Source organism: Pleurodeles waltl, chromosome 2_2, assembly GCF_031143425.1.
Source record: "Pleurodeles waltl isolate 20211129_DDA chromosome 2_2, aPleWal1.hap1.20221129, whole genome shotgun sequence".
NCBI classification, from domain to species: Eukaryota; Metazoa; Chordata; class Amphibia; order Caudata; family Salamandridae; genus Pleurodeles; species Pleurodeles waltl.
The window spans coordinates 65425136-65446817 of NC_090439.1; the positions used below are offsets into that span (position 1 = coordinate 65425136).

At 45.0% G+C, this 21682-nt stretch overlaps 1 protein-coding gene across 3 annotated transcripts in view; it reads right to left on the minus strand.

The window, feature by feature from the left end:
• LOC138280126 (NFX1-type zinc finger-containing protein 1-like) overlaps positions 1–21682 on the minus strand; it is a 1298750-nt gene that overhangs the window by 826540 nt on the left and 450528 nt on the right. For all 3 annotated transcript variants that reach the window (XM_069219456.1, XM_069219457.1, XM_069219458.1), the window contains one exon: positions 8039–8174. In XM_069219456.1, the coding sequence (XP_069075557.1) occupies positions 8039–8174 (136 nt within the window). The remainder of the gene's footprint in view (positions 1–8038; positions 8175–21682) is intronic.

Consider the following 21682-nt stretch of genomic DNA (forward strand, 5'->3'; position numbering starts at 1 on the left):
ACTGATGTAACAGCAACAAAGTATCCAGAAGGGCTACTTTTCCTCTGCAACTTCAGCTCCAGCCACCAACTGCAACAATTTCCACAGTGTGCACGCTCTGGGGACTCCCTGTCTTCAACCTGCACCAGAATGACCAAAGAAATCTGTGGAGTGACGGAGTCACTCCCCTGCTCAAGCAGGCACCTTCTAAGTCGACAACCAGTTCTCTTGGACTCCTCTCCTGGCGACAAGCGTGCTCCTTGGAACACAGAGGGTGGACCACTTCGACACAGACTGTCCTGAGGTCCTGCTGTCCCAATTTGGAGGAGGTAAGACCTTGCCTTCCCCGAGAACGACAGTACCCCTGTGCACTGCGTCTTCTTCACCTCCTGAGGCGTCGTTGCACTATTTGCTAAATTTGTTTGTGCACAGCCAGGCCCAGGTCCCCAGCACTCTATCCTGCGATGCTCAACTTGCTGAGTTGACCTGCAGCTGCGTTGGACCATCCTTTGTAGTTCTGCACCAACCGCATTTTGCACCTCCTTTGTCCCCGTGTCCTGGGACTCCCGTGGGTGCTATCTGGTGTTGTGAGGGCTCTCTAAAGTGCTGACAGACTCCTCTTCCTCCTCCCACAGGGTTGAGGCCCCCAGGTCCCTCCTGGGTCCAGATAGCGCCATTTTGATGCAAAACACGACTTTGCCGGAACCAAGGCTTGTTGGAGGAATCCAGCGCCAAAACTCGCCTGCATCCAACTTCACTTTTTGGGACATTCAGTGCATCATGCAGGAACCAACTGACATCTTCCTTGGGTGCATTTCTGCAGTCTTCGTCCAACCGGGGACTCTTCTTTTGCACCCTCTTCTGGGTTGGCAGGGGCTCCTGTCCTTCCTGGAACTTCTTTTGACTTCTGGACTTGGTCCCCTTCCTTTGCAAGTCTTCAGGTCCAGGAATCCACCAAGGTAATTGCCACAAATATCACCATGAAGAAACTTCAAAAACAAAACAGGTACCAGTTCGATGAAACTGAAAACTTAAATGCAACAGATGAGGCATCCATTGCTATAAATAGTACAGGAAAGCCCAAGTGGACTCAAAAGTCCCAATTTTACTCACTCCATCAACATCCCTACCATACTTGTACCTACTGTGGCCCGCTCATACTCGGCTTGTGGTACAAACAGAAATGTTTGAACGTGGGTTTTTGTATCCCACAGGGCCAACGCAGCTGAAGTGGGACTGAAGTAATCCACCACACGGCTACATGTGTAATGAGCAAACACTGACATGCGCTTGCACAGAAAGAGGAAGACACCTGTATTGAGGACATAGGTTTCTGGGATATGGAGTTCCACAGTTATTACATCGCCCAGACAAACACTGCAACTACACTGTAAAGAAGAGACGAATAAGCGGTGTGTTAAAGGAAAAATAACACACTTGTGCGATGTCACAACATAAGGGACCAGTGATTGAAACACTGTAAAGTCTAAGGGCCTTATTAGTAGTTTAGAGGTCTTAAGACCGCCAAACTCGCGGTGGTAGTCAGACCGCCACACTCCTGGCAGTTCGACTGCCAGATTACAACACTGGCGGTCAGACCTCCACCACCAGGGGATCAACAACACTGCTAGGATCATGGATCCCGACAGGGTGGTGGCGGACAGAGCCCATGGCAGCACTGCCATACTGATCACAAGTCCACTTTCTGCAAGCCTTACGCCGTTACACCGCCATGGAAGTGGTGGCAGAAAGCCAGTGCTAGGGGCCACAGAGGGGACCCCTGCACTGCCTATGCCATGGATCTGCCTGCACCCTCAGAATGCGCACTGTCTGCTATTCTGTTGTGCGACGGCATTAGCCTCAGTTAACTTAAGGGACTGTTAGCACTGTTTCTGCCAGGCTGACCAGCGGAAACGTCATAATACAATGCTTCCACCAGTAGGCTCAGTGGAAATGTCATAATATGACAGGGGTGAGGCCACCGGTATGACGGCGGTCTCATCCCAGCAGCTTTGGGGGTCCGCGAGTCAGACCTCCAAAGTGATAATGAGGCCCTAAGTCAAAAGGAAGACTTGTTTCCTGTCAAAAAAATTATTGTGTTGCACTAGGGGCTTGGTACACCCATGAATGAAAAGATAAAAATTGGCTAGAGTCTAGACCACTCCATTTTTAATAGTGAGTTTGCAGTGGCTCAAACAAACATGGTGGAAAGCTGCATCAAATAGGGAAAGCCAAGCCAGGCCCAGTGGGTATTTCAAGAGAATAAAAATCAATCATAAATAAAACATCAGAGTGGCCAGAAACTGGGAGGGTTCTAATGAGGACATGGAATGCCCAGGTGTAGAAACCTTTTAATTTGGAGTGGTGCGATCACAATGACTACGACATCTGGTAGAGACCTGCGCCAACTAGGAAGAGTTTGGCCAAATATACTGGGTGTTTAAAGAAAACAGAAATCATAATGTAAAAGTTAAGCGCCCAGGTGGTTGGTACGTACGTTCTAGTATGTGACCACGGTGACACAGGAGCCTCATCCCTGACTTGAGTCATGATTGGACTTTTCCTTCAATAAGGAATACCCTAATAGAGGTAGTAATGTAGTGGGATCCCAAACAAATTAGCCAAATGTGCAGTAAGTGGGTAATGAGCATAGGCTGACCTGAGCTTGCGGGAGGTAAACACATAGTGAAACTTGGTTCCAAAGAGGAAACAACTTATCTTTCACCATGTTCAAACCAAAATTAAACATTATCCTCTTTGGTACAGGGTTTTGTCAGTGTTCATTAGTCATAAGCATTTCATGGCTGCCTGGGGTTATGTTTGTTCAATGGAATATTATCGCTCAAGCCCCTTTTATTGGTCTTAAGTTTGTATACCCACCTCTGTTCTTTCTCAAGGAGTCTTGCACCTACCCCATTCCTGGGGGTAGGCGCAAACCACCTTAAGACTTTTAATCACTGACCACCTTAACTCAAGCACTGACCTAGTAGTCATTCCAATATAGAGGAGACCACACAGACACCAAATAATATACACAACATTGCTGCTGTTGCAATTGGTGTGCACTCTTTGTTTCAAGGGTGTGTGGAGGCCCTGGTCCAGTGATTTGGACTGTTTTGTAAGTTGGTAAATAGTGCAGATACCCAGAGGGCCCATAAGGTGTTCCGTCTGCCTGAGGCCGAATTCCATGTGTTAGTGTGAACCAACTTGTCTCTAATGCTTTTATTCCTTTTAAAGGAAAAATGGGGTTTTGTAAAACAACTGGTTAGACGTAAGGATCGGCCAGTGTTTTTTGATGATCCTTTTAACGGCATTGGACAAGGAATGGTACATGCTGAAGAAATTTAAGGCCTCAGTGTCCTGTTTCATGTTGGTCTCCAACAGGACATCTCTAGGGATGTTCCAAGCCCGTTTCTGAGCTATTGCAATAATCTTAGAGGCGTACTCTTTCTCCTGGAGTTTCTTAGTCAGCACCTGTGCTTTCTTCTTGAAGTCGTGTATGTTTGAGCAATTTCTCCTGATACGTAAAAACTGTCTGATGGGCACAGTCGGGGCTGGGTGCTGTTGAAGTGCAGCAGGTGGTTCCAGTCTTTAGGCTTGGTAAATAAAGATGTTGTCAGTTTTTCATCTGTGGCTGTGTTGGTGACGTCAAGAAAGAGATAGTCTATCTGTTGGAAATCATGGTGAAATTTAAGTAGGGATTTCTGCCATTTAACCACGCAAGGAAAGATTCAATTGTTGTGTTGTCCCTGTGCCAGGACACTAAAACATTGCCAATGTAGTGTCGCCAAGGGCAAATACCAATGGCATAGGGCTTGTCGGCCCAACTGTTTTCTTCTTCAAACCACTGTACATAGAGGCATGGTATGGTTGGGGCAAAAGTGCTGCCATTAGATGTCCAATGGTGCTGTATGTAGATTTGTTCCTCAAATGAGAACAAATTCTCTGTTAGAGCTAGTTCTGCCAGTTGCATAATCCACTGGATGAGGGCTGCCCAGTCCCAGCCTTGTGACAGCAAGGCTCTCGTCCTGCGGGATGCTAGTTTACAATGCCTCCACATCGAGGCACATCTTCTCCTCAGTGGTGGGATCATACTCCACGTCCATCAAAAGATTCACAAGATGCTTGGTACCCTTAATATATGATCTTACCTTGTTAACCAGGGGTCGTAAAAAACAGTCTGTGTACTGTGACAAAAGCTCAAAGAAAGAGCCAATCACTGACACTAGAGGCCTGTCTTGTGGGGGTGTCCTACCTCTGTGGATCTTTGGGATAGTGTAGAACTAAGGTATTCATAGTTCCATTTTTGTAAGGAACTGCTCCTCTTTGTTCGTGATCTATTCATTGTTGGTTGCTTCTTCCAAAAGTCTCTGGCTGGTCTCTTGTAAGCAACTGATAGGATCTGACTGTAGGATTCCAATACCCACCTCTACTACTTTGCTTCCATCGTCCTCCCTAGCTGTGGTTGGAATTGCCAGTTCAGGGTTTGTCTGTGTCGGAGTACGAAGATCCAGAATCACTTCTTCCCTATAAATCTGCATCTGAGTTGTGTTTTTTGCTATAATCTTCTCTGATGTAAGGATATACTTTTTAATGAGAGAATGTTTTGATGTCCTTATATAGTTTATTAATCTTACTTTGCATAAGAAAATCTTTGAGTTCTGTAATTTATTTATTGACTTAGTTGAATTTCTCTTTGTAAATGGTGATCCTAATCTGGGTATTGAGGAGGTCCTCAATGGCATTAATTTTAATCAACACAGCCTCTGACAATCGTTTCCACCTGCTGATAATGAGTATTAACCAGAGATATCCTCTTTTGTTTATTGAGTCCAACAAAATCCCCTTCTCACATCCATGTACTCTCCAATTTATTTAAACCTCACAAAGACACAATTTCTTAGCATCTCGCACACTCATTCTTAAACTCTCTCAAAAATTACATGTTCTAAATTTTAACAGGCTTCAATTAAGTTTTTCACTTATGTGGCACAGCTCTTACCATTCTTAGATCTTTTCACTTGGGTAGAGAACAAAGGGTGGCTCTTGAAGATTTTGCCTAGGATCCTTTCTTTCTACCCTGGTGGGTGCCTTAGGGTTGATCGTTGTCCCTCATGTCATTTAATATTTATGTCTTCCCTTTAGTGAAACTCAGCCAGTCATATGGCTTTGAGGCAGTGGCCTATGCAGAAGACACACAAATAGTGGTGTCCATCTCATCAGATGTGGCTGAAGTAGCTAGTAGATTTAGAAGCTGTCTAGCAAATATTGTTCTTTGGATGCAAGATAACTGTCTAAAACTAAACTCAGAAAAGACAGAGGTCACCTTTTTTGGGCTCCGATACCTCGTTTTGGAATATGTCTTGATGGCCCTCTAACATCGGACGCCTTCCATGTCCGGTGCAGAAAATCAAAAACTTAGGAATGTTGTTCGATGAACATCTCTGTTTTCCCAATCTAATAAATCAGATCTCATCCTCTTAAAGTACTAAACAAAGTGTTTCAATGTATTCCCTTGGAAATGCAAAAAACGGTCATCCTAGTGTTAGTATTATCTAGAATAGACTATTGCATTGCACTCTATCTGGGGATCCAGAAACAATTTAAATTAAAGCTCCAACCCCTTCAAATGTCGGCTGCTCGTTTGCTGCTTAAAATACCCAAATATAATTTGAAGTCTAAAGGTTTGCGGGACCTACACTGGTTGCCAATCAGTGAACGAATGAAATTGAAGGCCCTCTGTATGGTCCATAAGGCTCTGCATGGGGAAGGCCTGTCCTACTTCTAAAAAATATTTACTTGGTATGTACCCTGTCATAAATTAAGGTCAAGCACCACCAGTCTGGTGGCTGTCCCAAAAATAAAGAGAGCTAGATGGCGTGGGAGAAGTTTCTTTTTTTTAACATGCAGACTCTGGAACACTATAGCTTTTGTTCTCAGATCTCAATCTAATAGAGCACTTTTTAGAAAAATGCTTAAAACATGGCTTTTTCTGGCTCAGTAATTAGTTAATTGCTCACTTCATAGCGAATGCTAGCGCTAAGAAGCCTCGGCAATTGTGCACTTTATAAGAGTTTTACTTACTTACTATGTTCAACCACAATTTCTTACATAAACACAGATTCCCTTGCACACAATACAGACTTCGATTCTTCATGCATCTTCAAACACTCTTATACTCCTGCTTCATCCATCCTCAATATTGACCCCAAGTTCTTTCACCCTGGCTTTCCAACAAAGGGACACCCAGTCCCATTACCCTTATAAGTCTGTAACATATGCACAACCATGAATGCTTCCTGTTTCTTGTAAAATGCTATATTGACTCTTAGGATTGTGGTAGACAGATTCCTTTACATCAGGGATGGCCAACGTAGTCAGGAGTGCCAGATCCATGCCTTATTCAATATACAAGCAGCAGCTATCCTGAAAATCTAGCATAGATCAAACTCCCCCGCCCCATACCCACCACAGGGCTGACCTTGTACAATCAGGGCTATCTGAGAGTGAGTGAGAGGAGTTTGATGAGGGCAAATTGTATTCTCCCAAAAACATAGGTATAATATCCCTATATAAAACATCTGAGTCACACTTACTCCATGAGACGTTACCAGGTGGTTAGCTGTAGCATTTGGGCGGCCCCTCAACAACTCTGCCATACAAACATACAACCCTAATACTCCAATACACCTGTTTTTCATGCAGCTTCTCACACTTTCCTTCTCATGTGCTCTGTCTTTTGGTTTGACACCCATTGCATCCAGTCACTTGTAAGTTATAAGAATCGGATGGTCTTCTAATCAATGTTGCAGGTGAACCTCTGCAAGTAGGTGGTCTTTCTAAAGTGTATTTCATTCTCAATAACACACACCTTACATGCACCTGTTGTTTGGATTGACAATATTTGGCAAAGCCAATAGTTCTTACTATATTGTGGTAGTGCACGCAACGCAATTGTGAATGCCAGTGTTAACATTCCATAGCAAATTAAAGCCAACACTATTGAGTTTGCCTGTGGTTGTTGTATCATGGATTTTTGCTCTGTTATTGGTTACTCCAAAAATAGCATTTAAAAAACATAAAAACCCAAACTTTATAGAAATAGGTACTACTGTCACCTAATAAATATTTCCTTAGTTATTTTCGGTTTTTATATGTTCCCAAGAAGGCAGAGGCAGGAAGTCTGAAGATGGTCATAGACAGCAAAAGCAAAGTGACGCCTCTTCACAAAAGAAAGGAAATGCTATATTTTGATTGAGTACCTTTGGCTGATCAAAACCAATCACAGGTAACTGCCACAACAGGATAGCAATATTATGTACCGGGGTGGGCTAACCAGCAAAGGTCTGCGAACATGTACATACTCGCCAGTTTCTGGCCCGGTACTACGCATTTGAAAGAAGTGTCAAACCATGAATAAGCTTGCAAATACATTCCTGTCCTGGGTAGCAGTAAGTGTGTTTTCAGGGTGTTAATGGAGTGGTATCACTCTCTTAATTGATGGTCATGCAGAGAAATGGTCTTGTAACCAGGAAAATATTTTACTGTGGAAAAACAAAAGTAAACATTTACAACAGGATACCCAAATACATGATAAATGTTCATATGGAGTACTGATAGGTATGTGACTATTTTTGGGAATAGGCAACTGGTGCAAATACACAGATGCACTCCAGGAATTCTTTGTAAATTTCTTAAAAACCAGGGAGCATATTTATAAGCCCCTAGCGCCAACTTGCACCACATTAGCATAATTTTTAAAGACGACAATGTGGCCGAACGAGGCCAAAATCCTCACGCCATATTTACAAAGTGGCGCAATGCATGCATTGCACCACTTAGTAACCCTTTGCACGACATTAGGCCTGCGCCAGGCATACTATGACCAAGCAATGCAGCACATCAATGCTCTAGCTATTGGTACATCTCTGGGACAAACATCCTTTGCCTACTTGCATGTGGAATACAAGCACCTACATGCTCAAGACCTATTGAAATCTAAACATGCTTTCGACTTACGAATAGGTAACTGAATTCACAGAACTGAAAATTAACTTACCACCACAAGCACCTTGTTCATAAGCCGGGACGAAACCTGCTAACTGTTTTTCTGTGTTGTATGGCACAGACACATGCAACCATTCCAAGATGAGACTGGAGTTCGTTATTAGAGCGCCCTCCTTCTCCAGGGAATCCTATAAAATAGTTAATGTGTCATACTCTGCACAATTTTAAAGGTTAAATGTAAATGTAACAAATTAAATCAAGCTCTCTACTTGTGCTACTACTCAGAGCACCAGAGGCATATGAGAACAACTTTATTAAGATTTGCTTACCTTGGAACCTAACACCAAGGGATGCACACTGCAAAAAGACAAGAATGACATTCATGGACCTTAGCCTGCAACAGTTTTCCAGCCTATTTTCTAACCTGATTAGCTAAATGAACATGTTTTTTTACCTTGGGGGTATTCTGCTTTACCTTCTAATTTTATGAGCTTTTGTTAAGTGGCACAACCATATCCATGCTGCCTTTTCTATGCATTTTTCTTGTTTCTCAACAGGTCTAGCCAATACATCCAATAATTTTTATTCACTACTAATCCCCTTTTTCCCTCTTGTTTTATTTTCATTCTTTGATGTTTCCATGGCAGGCTCTAAAGGAAAGCTCTTGTCGGTTTGTGTGTATTTGGGGATTTACCAATGCTTTAGATCTGTGGCCTAATCCCACAAATGTGAACACTAATTCTACACCTAGTAAAATTACACAACAAACTAAGGCCCTCATTACAACCCTGGCGGTCGGAGTTAAAGCGGCAGAAATAGCGCCAACAGGCCGGCGGTAAAAAAATCGGGATTTGGACCATGGTGGTTACCGCCATCCAAAACCGCTACTTTAACACACCGACCGGCAGGGTGGTAACGTCCGCTGGGCTGGAGACTTTGGTCTCCAGCTTGGCGGCCATCACATTTCCACCCTCGGGATTACAACCGGCCAACCACCATGGTTTCCGTTGTTTCTGTACCGCCACGAAAACCATGGCGGTAGGCACTATCAGTGCTGGGGAATCCGTTCCCTGGCAGTGATAGGAGTCTCAAGCCCCCCACCCCCTCCCCAGAGTCTTCCCCCACCTGCTCCTGCCCCCCGCACATATACACACCCACATGGGCACCCATATACACACATGCATACCCACATCCAACCACGCATGGACACATACATTCCAACACTTCATAACATACACCAACAGCCCTTGTCACACACATGCATCGACAACACACAACACTCACAATCACTCATTCACGCATGCATCCACCGCGACTCACACCTGCATGCACGCATTCCAAAACATAACCCCCCCCCTACGTACACACAACACCCCTCACCCCCTTCTCCGGTCAGAGAACTCTGGCTGGCGACAGTCCGCGTTGCTGCTGGCGGCAGCAGCGTCCACCAGCAAAACACTACCAGACCGTAGCATTACTCATGATACGGTTGGTGGTGTTTTGCTGGCATGGCATTGCTGCTGTCAGCAGCGCTGCCTTACCGCCCTCCGCCGCCATGACTGTCGGATGTGTTCCGCCAGATTTCTGGCGGTATGCCACCGGCGATCATAATACGCGTTGCCGGCTGGTAGCCACGGCGGCGGTATGTTGGCGGCCATCGCCGTGGCGGTAGGTGGTCAATATCGGCAATCTTGTAATGAGGGCCTAAGTAAGCTGGAGACGTCACTTCTACTAAACCTTTTCCAGACTCTATAAAGGCTAAGTACCGATATTAGTGAATACACTAAGTAGTAGTTGATTTTCCTAAAACCCAGTTCGTACCTGGAAAGCTACATACTAGTGAAAAGTAGACAACATTTTTAATTTAGAAAGAGGAGTTTTGAGGGTAAAGAAATCTAATAGGAGATGTGCATTAATTAGTAAGAACTTCACCAAAGGTAAGTAACTTGCTTTTCTAACAGGAATTGTTTCCTGCAGATTTTTTATGTGAACAACTGCTACAACAGTTATCAAAAGGAGTTGGAATGAGTGAAAAGGGCAAGGAAGCTCAGAAACACCACCCTACCAAATTAAGATTCCTCTGTATTATGGGCATCCAAATAGTAATGCAAGAGGACAGAGCAGCAGAAGTAAATGATCTCCTCTCAAAAGAGAATAAGTACCTGCTTTACCTCTAGCTGGGTGAGCAAAATCCACTACACAGAGATCCATCTGGAACCTTTTGCTTTCTGAATGTCTTGCCTAAAGCTTTGCTTATATGGCTTACAAAAATATTATCCTCAGCCCTAAAATCTTTGTTCTAAATATGTAGTGGCCATAAGCCTTGGGGGAGTCTAGTCTCTTCAATCTTAACTGTGTTTAAGTGAGGAGGTGAATATAATAAACTCATTGAAAGCTTTAGATAAAAAGGATTTATTCAAAAGATAACTTCATGTTTAGAGACCGCTGTCGAAGTTGAGGAGCTTACAATGGTTGGAGTTCTTCTACTTCATGAACCAAACTTATAATAATCAACAAAAAATCAGTTTAAATAGCAATAAAAACAAATGAAAAGGATGTAGGTGTTCAAAGGCCTCCAGTTTAAAAGGTAAGGACTAATTCAGTCCCATGCTAGCACCACAAAGAGGACAGAAGGGCACTTATTCTGTAATCCTTTTATAATTTGGATCAAACACTGGCAGCTTAAGATGTGAGCCTTTATCAGATGAAAATAACGTAGGATTATTATGTAATCCTTTTATAATTTGGATCAAACATTGGCAGTTTACGATGTGAGCCTTTATCAGATGAAAATAACGTAGCTTAAGGACAAAAATCCTTCCATAGTGCCAACCCTAAGCCATTTTCTACCAGGTCAACAACAAATTGAAGAATGTTCACATTTACTGCTTACTAAAGAAAAAACATAATTTTATGACACCATCCCACAATCACACAATATCTGTTCAAGCATATTGACAGTCTCCTTGTCATCAACAGAATATGCACAGTCTTGGGAAGTATGGAGTAACAGGACAGTGTTAGCCTCTCATATCAAAGTCCAAGAATGCATGGTAAAGATGTAGGTAAGAAAGTCCACTACTAGCACAGCTACTGTGCCATCCCTGCCCGTAATTCCTTTGCTAGTCACAGCTCTTCTGTAAATCTAGCTGTTTGCATTAATTGAGGAGTCTCTAGTCCTTAGGGGCTACTCTCTCTACAGGCCTGAAGCCACTCAGGGATTAAGTCACCTTAGAGGAAGTAATGCATACTGTCACTGTAACTGGCTCCAGTGTTGCAACATCAAGGGCCTGTAAAGCCCAGTGGTCCCCCACGTCACAACTGGTGAGAACAGAATACATGTCTGTTGATCGCAAAAACTCTGCTGCTCCAATGGTACATGTGGGGTAAGCACGCCACAATGAGGTGTTTATGAGCCTGATTTCCTTGAAACTACTTATATAATAGAGTGTGGTACACATACATGTGCTATGGATGTTTGTTATGCATAGCCTGAGACATTACCTTGTGTGAGAAAAGTGGCATATTATTTTATGTTGTTATAGATGACATTTCATATCAGGTCCAGTCAGATTTCTTTGTAAAATGCTAGCTGTGGCTCAGAGCAGTAAGGCTTTATCACACAAACAAGTATAATACACTGAAAAGTAGTTGAATAGGAAGAAAATGCAACACAATAATAAAAATACAGCACCAATTTATTAATATAGGCTTTATTTTTATCTTAAAATAGACAGCCCAGTGACAAAAATCCACAGAGGTGCTATACATTTGTAAATAAATAAAACATCACAGCTGTTCATCCAGTGCAATAAATCACAAAATGTACCGTGACTCGTGGTTTAGGGTTAGCCACTACAAGTAACTTGAAAATGGTTATGAGGTCACATCTTGTGGTGACCAACTCAGACACAGAACCAGTCACAGGGAGCAATAAGGTCCATTTGTAAAGTTACCTTGCAGTTAAAGCTGCCTCCAGTCCAATTCCAGAGTCTATGAGCAAACCCACATGGGAATCAACAGAGTGCTCCTGATGCAAGAGATGCATGATGCTGAACAAGCTCAAGGATGCTGAAAATTCCTCTCCTGCAGACTTCTGCAATATTATGTGAAGCTGCCCGGTCATTTGGGAAAACTGGGACACTGTACAGATCATGACTGTGGTAGCCATGGGTAGATCACAACTATGATGGAAGACTGTCTACTACGCACACACCCTAGATCTTCAAAACAAGATTCAATGACCTCTTGCTGATACTGACCACAAGCAGCATCACAAGATGCTGTAAATCAGCAGATCTGCCAACAGTGGCAGCATGGAGGGATGTTGCTCCTCACTAGGCCAAAGCTAACTGCAAAGTGCTTCACAGGAAAGAGAGGCAGGGCTTAAGAAAACAAACAATAATTTCCTACTGGGATGCGTTGATTCTGGACCTAAAACGATTCTTGGTGACGATCCATTTGCACCCTCCCAGACATACGGCGGGTCAAGACCAGAGATCTAACTGGGGCCATGGATTAAAATCCAAACTAAAGTCTGGTGTCCTCCTATATTCCCCCATCTAAATTATCTAAATTATTCGCCCTACCCCCTGAAGTATTGTACTCTCCTTTCCAGTTCCTGTGGTGTATAAACAATTATATATACTGAAGAGGCTCTCCCCTATAACCAGCCGCAGTCCCGTTCATGGGTGCATCCCTAGGTCGAAGGGAAGGGTGCGTTAGGATTTTTATTTGGTAATATTTCACTGTAACTGTTATGATAAATGTTGAACCTGGCCCTTTTTGCCAGGTTATCCCCAAACTCTTTGCCTTCTTCCTCTTATTTTTTCCTACCTGTTTTTGTTGGTTTTAGGAATCTGGGCACTTCACCACTGCTACCCAGTGCTTGCTAAAGTGCATATGCTCTCTGTCTAAAATGGTTTGCTGATTGGTTTATCCATGATTGGCATATTTGATTTACTAGTAAGTCCTTAGTATAGTACACCAGGTGTGCCCAGGACCTGTGAATCAAATGCTGCTAGTGGGCCTGCAGTACTGAATTAGCCACCCACATAAGTAGCCCTGCAAACATGTCTCAGGTCTGCCACTGCAGTGCCTGTGTGTGCAGTTTTACACTGCCATTTCGTCCTGATAATTGCACCCACTTGACAGGCCCAAACCTTCCCTTTTACTACCTATATGTCACTCCAAAAGTAGGCCCAAGGCAAGGTAGGACATGAACTGCTGTGCTTTACCTGTCTTGATAGTGAAATACTGCTAAATTTGTTTTTCACTATTGTAAGGCCTATCTCTCCCACATGGTAACATGAGGATTGCCTTGAAATATCTTTAAGCTTAACTTCCTATTGGGAACAGATAGAGATGTGGAGTTTGGGGTCTCTAAACTCACGATTTAAAAATACATATTTTTGTGAAGTTGATTTTTGAATTGTAAGATTGAAAATGCCACTTTTAGAAAGTGGGCATTTTCTTGCTTAACCATTCTGAGCCTCTGCCTGTTTGCTGAATACACTTCTGGGTGAGGATGACAGTTTGGCTGTTTGTGCATTCAGTTTAGACAGTCACACAGTGGAAACTGAGGTGTGCCCTGCGTATCCTGATGGATCTTTCTGGGCTAGAGTGGTGGAAGGGGCTGGCACTTGCACCTGAATAGGGCTGTGCCTGTCCTCACACAAAGTTGTGTGTTTCCAACCCCCTGAAGGTTGTCTGGGGCTGGGGCAGCGAAAGGCAGGGTCTTATGCACTACAAAGACTTCTCTTTGAAGTTTGCCAACTTCAAAGACAGAAATGGGTATAAGTACTGAGCCTCGGACACCACATAGTTAGAACACTTCTGGACTGGGGACATTCTGCCAGGAAGAAGTGCTGTAGGGGGGTCTGCTACTCTGCCTGTTGCTGTGCTGGCCTGATGTTTGCTGCTTCTCTCCTGGGAGTGAAAGGACTGGGCTTGGCTTTCTACATCCTGCTTTCCAAGGTTCTCCCAGGGCTTGAACTGAGCTTGTCTACTGTAAAGAAGTCACCGGAACATCAAAGACTTTGGGGGTCATTTTGACCTCGGCGGTCCCAGACTCCTTTGCATTTAGACAGCCTTCTTTGTAAATTTAGATCTCGACCAAAGCATGCAACAGAAATATGGCATCTGTTTTCCTTACTGTTACTTGAAACCTGGTTTAGTCTCATCACTATACCAGCTACGTCACTGGCTCTCCCAGATAACTACTGCATACTTAGGCTGGACAGAGACGGCAGGATAGGTGGTGGAATAACCAACCTATTTAAAGATGCTCTTTCAATCTCATTTATAGACACTCTCCAAGCTGACTTGGCTGAGATTTGTATTTCTAAGCTTGAACTCTCTCCCAATGATTGCTTGAGAAGCACCCTAGTATTTCTTCCTCCAGGGTCCAAAACAGATTTTAGCCACTGCCTTATGAAATACATTGCAACACATGTTTTGGAATCTCACCAATTTCTTTTAATTGAAGATTTTAACTTTCAAGGAGAGGACTCCTTAAATGAGAAGGTGGCACAATTGATTTCTCAATTAGCCACGCCTGATCTATATATGAGAAAGTCAATGGACCCACTCACACTGCAGGGGATATGCTGGATCAAATTTTTACGAACTCCACATCTTTGATCTGTGAATTCCACCCAATCTCTGCTCTGGGCAGATCAATCTCTAATCATTTCCAGATTCTTAAGAAATTAGCGATGCAAAAAAGCGAAAACAGTGACTAAAAACCTAACAAGATCATGGTGTACATTCACTCCTGAGTCTTTTGAAAAAGTGTATGTGTTTAATGCTCCATCCACTGATTGAGACGTGGACCAAGCACTACTACACTATCACAGAGCCTTAACCTTGGCGCTTGATAAGGTTGCCCCTCTAAAATCATGCTCCTCATCTAAACATGGAGCTCACGCACCATAGGATACATCAGATTTGAAATCTGAGAAAGTCTCCTGCAAAAAACTGGTGAGACACAGGCACAGGACACATAATTTATTTGATAAAGAGGCTTATGGAGCAGCCTTGATGACTTACTACCTAAAATCAAAAGAGCCTGAAAGTGTCACATCTCTAACCAAATTAGTCAGACTGGTAACTCATGTAAAGAGTTATTTAAAGTACTTAATGCTTTTGTCAACACCGAGCCTGCTCATAAGAAATACTCATGTTACAAGCACTATGTGACTCTCTTGCCAACTATTTTGAAGAAAAAATTAAATCGGTCTACCTGAACTTTCCAAGCTCGTCAAACCAACTTTGTGAAGAGACCAATCTGAATTTACCATCTTTGAATTGTGGCACAAACTTAAGCATGTTACTTTCTTACCAGAGTCAATTCAGAAAGCACTTGTCACAGCAAAATCAGGTTCCATTTTGGATATTTGTCCCCCACGTTTACTGCTATCCTGTCTAATCAGCTTGCTCCTACCACATGCTCTTTGTTTAATTTATCTGTTAATGCTGGGATGAATCCCTCTATCTGGAAAAAGGACCAGGTTATGGCCAATCCATCTCCTATGAATTTAACAAACTGTTGGTCAATTTCACTGCTTCCTCTATTAGGTAATCTGTTGGAAGGTCTGGTTAATAAGCAATGTATGGTCTATCAGGTCCATAAGATACTGGCCCCATCCTAATTTGGGTGCATGGACTTTCACACTACAAAGACAGCCTTGGTAGCAGTCACTGATCATATCAGATGCTCTCTCAATGCCACCATTCCATCTTTGCTTGTGCTGCTGGACACATACACAGTATTCGATTCTGTGTCTTATCCCAGGCTGATACACAGAATTCAGGAGATTGGAATCCACAGCTTAGTGCTAAAATGATTTGAGGATTTCCTTACCAACTGAACCCAAACTATCATTCTGGGTTCCTATAAATTCCATACCATGGAACTGGACGGGGGGCGGGGGCCATATGGCCATAGGGAACTTGTCTTAGCCATACACTCTTAAATATTTAAGTGATGCCCCTGGTCAAGATCATTAAAGCCTCTGGCTTCAAAATAATATCTTATGCTGATGATACTCAGCTAACAAGCTCCTTTGGCAAAGATCTGGCCAAAGGGAAATAATGCTTTTCAGCCGTAATGAAAGTAATTGCCGACTGGATGAGAGAGAACTGCCTCCAGTTGAATACAGGCAAAATTGAGATTATGCTGTTTAAAAAGGATGAACAATATTGGGCCTCTGACTGGTAGCATCCTGAACTTGGTACAGCTCCGATTCCCAAACAAGTAGTCAAGAACATAGGTTTCCATTTAGACCAAACTCAATGAAAGAGCAGGTCACGTCACCTATGGACACTTGCTTTCACATGATGCATCTGCTGATGAGAGTTTCTACCTTCCTCCCACTTTCAGCGAAGAAAACTCTGGTACAGGTGTTGGTCATTAGTCGATTAGATTATGGCAATGTATGACTGGCTTCTGCAAATGAGATGTTGCTAACAAAACATGTGCAGAACACCACTGTCCATCTCATCTGCAATCTTCCATCCCGGACTGCGTCCTCTCCCCTCTTACGTTTACTTCATTGGTTACCAGCCCACAAAAGAATCATTTTATAAACCTGTTTCTCAACACACAATTCCCAGATAGGGAAAGGTTCCAGCTACCTACCTTCTAAGCTCACCTTCTATCTACCAGTTAGACTTTTAAGATCTTGCTGATGGTCCCATGAGTCAGAGGACCCGCACAGGAGGCAGGCCCTTTGCTTACCTAGCCCCTTTGTATTGGACTAGGTTACCTCTTCATATTCATATTCAATTGTGCACTGAGCATTTTAAATTTCCAAAATTACTCAAGAGAGTGCTGTTTTAATTTTGCAGTTACCATTTGTTGGAAAGTGCCCTTTTGGCATGGTTACCCCTCACCACACTTTTTGCCTGATATCTGATTCTAACTGGATGCTAACCAGGCCCCAGCACCTGTGTTCTTTCCCTAAACTGTACCATTGCTTCCACAACTGGCACACCCCTGGCACACAGCTAAGTCCCTTGTAAAAGGTACCAGCCACCCTAAGGGACCCCTCATCAAACACATGCACACTGTCATTGCTGAGTGTGTGTGGTGGTAGGGAGAAAAAAGGTAAAGTTGACATGGCATCCCTCTCTGGGTGCAATGCCAACAAACCACTGTCTGTGGCATAGATAGGTCACCCCTCTAGCAGGCCTTACAACCCTACGGCAGGGTGCACTATACCACAGGTGAGGGAATAGCTGCATGAGCAATTTGCCCCTACAGTGCCTAAGTCCATTCTTAGACATTGTAAGTACAGTGTGGCCATATTGAGTTCATGGACTGGGAGTTTGTCATTACGAACTCCACAGCTCTATGATGGATGATGGCTTCACTGAAGACTGGGAAGTTTAGTATCAAACTTCTCAGCTCAATAAACTCACACTGATGCCAGTGTTAGATTTATTTAAAATGCACTCACAGGACATCTTAGAGATGTCCCCTGTATTTCACCCAACCTTCTGGCGTGAGGCTGACCGGTCTGTGCCAGCCTGCCACTAACAGACAAGCTTCTAACCCCATGGGCTGAGAGCCTTTGTGCTCTCTGGGTCAGGGACAAAGCCTGCTCTGGGTGGAGGTGCTTCACACCTCCCCCTTGCATGAACTGCAACAGTTGGCAGTAAGCCTCAAAGGTGATGTGAGGCTCTTGCCTTTTGTTACACTGCCCCAGGGCACTCAAAGCCAGTGGAGATGCCACCCCCAGACCAAGCCCCACTTTTGGCAGCAGGTACGGTTGGAAAACTAGTAAACACAAGGAGGAGTGACCACCACTAGGGTGCCCAGAGCTGAGGTGACTCCCTCGTTGCAGAATTCTCCAGCTTGTTTTGGAGGAGGATAGCCAATAGGATGAGGAATGTGCCCCCCTCCCCAAAGGGAGTAGTAGCCACCCTCAGGGACAGTAGCCATTGGCTACTGCCCTCGGATCCCTGTAACGCCCCTAAATCTAGCATTTATGGGCACCCCTGAATCATGCTCTTCAGATTCCTGGAGATCTGAAAAGAAGAAGGACTGAGGAGGCACACCAGCAGAGAAGACTCCAGAAGACAATTGACTTGGCCCCAGCCCTACTGGATTGTCTTCAGCTTCAAGACTCCTGCTACAGGAAGACGACTCGTCCTACAGGACCAGCGACCTCTACAAACCCCCAGAGGACTGTCTGCCTACCCAAGGACCAAGATCTCCAGAGGGCAGCGCTCTGTCTACTAACAAACCTCCAATAAGAGCTGCAGAACTGCTCCGGATCCACAAATCCTGCCCACTCTGCACCTGATGCCCACAACCCTTGTCCATGTGCCCCACTGGTCCAGAGAAGGTCCCCCGCCGATTTTGACTTCAGGTCCACCCAGGGCTGACCCATCACGACCAACACGACAACACCTGCAACCTAAATACAGTGGACCACCCCCGACCGTGATCGGATCAGGTAAAGATTTCCAAGCGCCTAAAGGCACCCCTGCACCCGCAGCCCACTGGACTTGGGGGTCCAGCAACATCCAGGGGGCTCTCTACTTACCAGTCCAGCCACTGGTTTTCTTCAGCTGACTCCCTGGACCAAGCCTGCAGCATCTTTGTGACCCCCGTGGTTCCTCCATTGAAAAGCACTGGGAGCTCGAAGCTTTGTTTGCACCCTGCACCTGGCCGCCACTGTGCTGGTGAGGGTATGTGTAGGAAAGTACCCTCTTTCTTAGTATCGTTACCCCCTTTTTATGCCTGATGCCAGTGTGTTTGACTGTGTTCACTGGGATCATGCTAACCAGGACTCGAGTGATTATGCTCTCTCTCCCAAAACTCTGTATTTCCTCCCACAATTGGCACACTGGTGCCCCCATTATAAGTCCCTAGTATATGGTACCTAGGTACTCAGGGCATTGGGGTTCCGGGTGATCCCTAGGGGCTGCAGCATATATTTTGCAACCCATATGGAGCCCAAACAAAAGGTTCTGCAGGACTGACACTGGAGCCTGCGTGAAAAGGTGCAAACACCCTTTCACTGCCACTTTTCACTGCACTAGGTCACTTATAAGTCACCCCTATGACAGGCCTTCTAGCCCAGAGGGCTGGGTGCAGAGTGCCTCTGTGTGAGGGAACCCCTGCACTAGCAGAGGTTCCCCCACGAACGTCAGGCCCATTTACCCAGACTTTGTGAGTGCGGGGACTCCATTTTACACATGTACTGGACATAGGTCAATACCTATGTCCAGCTACAGAATGGTAACTCCGAACATAGGCATGTTTGGTATCAAACATGTTGGAATCATACCCCAATGTTTTTGCAAGCACTGGTTGTATGATCTCATGCACTCTGGGGGCTCCTAAGAGGACCCCCAGTATTGCTCCTATTAGCCTTCTGAGGGTTTCCGGGCAGCCCAGGCTGCTGCCACCTCCCAGACAGGTTTCTGCCCTCTTGAGAAGCTCAAGCCCAGGAAGGCAGAAACATGCATTTCCTTTAGGAGAGGGGTGTACACCCTCTCCCTTTGGAAATAGGTGTTACAGGCTTGGGAGGGGTAGCCTCCCCAGGCCACTGGTAATGGTTTGAAGGGCACATTTGGTGCCCTCCTTGCATAAACCAGTCTACACCGGTTCCATCACCATCCCAGGGGTGGTGCTCAGAGCTCCTTGGATTCAAGGTTGGCAGGGAACTCTGGGAGCATCTGAGTGGCCAGTGCGATAGGTGACGTCAGAGCCCCCTCCCGATAGGTGGTCATCCAGCTAGGTGACCACTCCCCCTTTCAGGGCTATTTAGGGTCTCTCTCTTGGGTGGTTCCTCAGATTTGGATTGCAAGACTCCAGCATGATTCCTCTGCAACCTCCACTTCGACTTCTGACCAAACAAACTACTTCTGGACACTCCAGGACCCGACAAGTTGCAACAAGGAAACAAGACGCCTCCTGCAACATTGTATCCAAGGCTCCTTCCAGCAACTGCAACATTTTACCGGGCGTGCATCCTCTGAGGGCAGCCCGTCTTCAGCTTGCATTAGCAGGAAGAAGGAATCTCCTTTGAAGTGAAGGAGTCACTCCCCTGCTTCTGCAGGCACCAACTGCAACGATGACCGGCTGCGTGGACCCCCTCTTCTGCTGAGCTGTCTGGATCCTGCATCATGGGTGGTGGACTGAAGTGTTCCCAACGGTCCTCTCTTCTAGCTGTCCAACCTGGGTGGAGGTAAGCCCTTGCCTGCCCACCCCATGCACAGTGTCGTTTGCAGCTGCCAAGGCTGGTTGGCATCTTTTCCGCGAGATCTCACAGCACCCTGGGTGGTTCCCCGGTGCGTGGGAGTCTTTTTCTTAGTGCTGCGTGGGTCTCCTCCTCGACTTTCGTGTCCCTGTCCTGTGGGACTCCTGTGGGTGCTGCCTGGGCTTATGTAGGCTCTCTGTGTTGCTGAGGGTCCCCCTCTGTCTCCCCTCCTAGGTAGAGTCCATCTGGTCCTTCCTTGTCCCCGGCAGCTCCACTGTCCGTTGACCGCGAGTTTTGCGTGTATCAAGGCTTTTTGGAGAAATCCAAAGATGCAAACCCGACTGCAATAATCCTTCAGGTGTGGGGCATCACCTGCATCCTCCAGGAACTCAACTTTGTCTTCTTGGGTGCAGTGCTGACTCTCCTTCTCCATCGTCGACTCACTTATTGCACATTCAGTCTGGTGGGTGGGGGGTCCTGTCCTTCCTGGACTCTGTTGTATTTCTTGGACTTGGTCCCCTTCTTCCACAGGTCCTCTTGTCCAGGAATCCACTGTTGGTGTCTTGCAGTCTCTTCTGGGCTTTGCATTATTATTATTCTTTTCTAAGTGGGTTTTCTGGGGAATTTATAGTGATTTACTCCTGCTTTCCTGGTCGCTGGTGTGGGTTGTGGTACTTACCTTTGGCCTTTCCTAGTACTCCCAGCTCCCCTCTACACACTCCACTAGGTGGGGGACTGACCTTCACATTCCATTTTTTTAGTATATGGTTTGCACTCCCCCTAGGGCTTTTCTCTCTATTGTGATTTTCACTAATTGTACTGTTTTCCAACTGTTTTATGCCTATTTCTTCATACTAGTGTATTTAATTTGTGTATTACTTACCTCCTAAGGGAGTATAGCCTCTATGGTATTTATGGTATTTGTGTCACCAAAATAAAGTACCTTTATTTTTGCAACACTGAGGCCCTCATTATGAATCTGGTGGTAAATCCCACTTACCGCCGCCAACTTACCGCTGTGGTGGTGGATATCCATTCACCATATTATGACACACACACACACCAATCTGACAGAACACAGCCACATACACAAATCCGCCACACAAAGGTCAGTGATAAACTGGAGGTATCAAAACCCACACCGTTACACCAACAGAACAACGCCCATCACATTATGACCCACGAATCACCACACGGACATTCAATGGCGGTAAACCACTGGCGGTATATACCGCTGCGCTCACAATGGACCCCCACAGACAAAACAACACCACATTGGACAATGCAAACAACACACACCTGACACCCATACACAGACCACACCCACACCACTATAAAACAGACACCCACATTACCCACAACCTCTTACGAATACAAATCATTGGCATGAGACTAACACCAAGACCACTGTCACAACTAGATACACACACCACATACACCCATACATCCCCACACACCCCACTTCACACACCCCAACACAT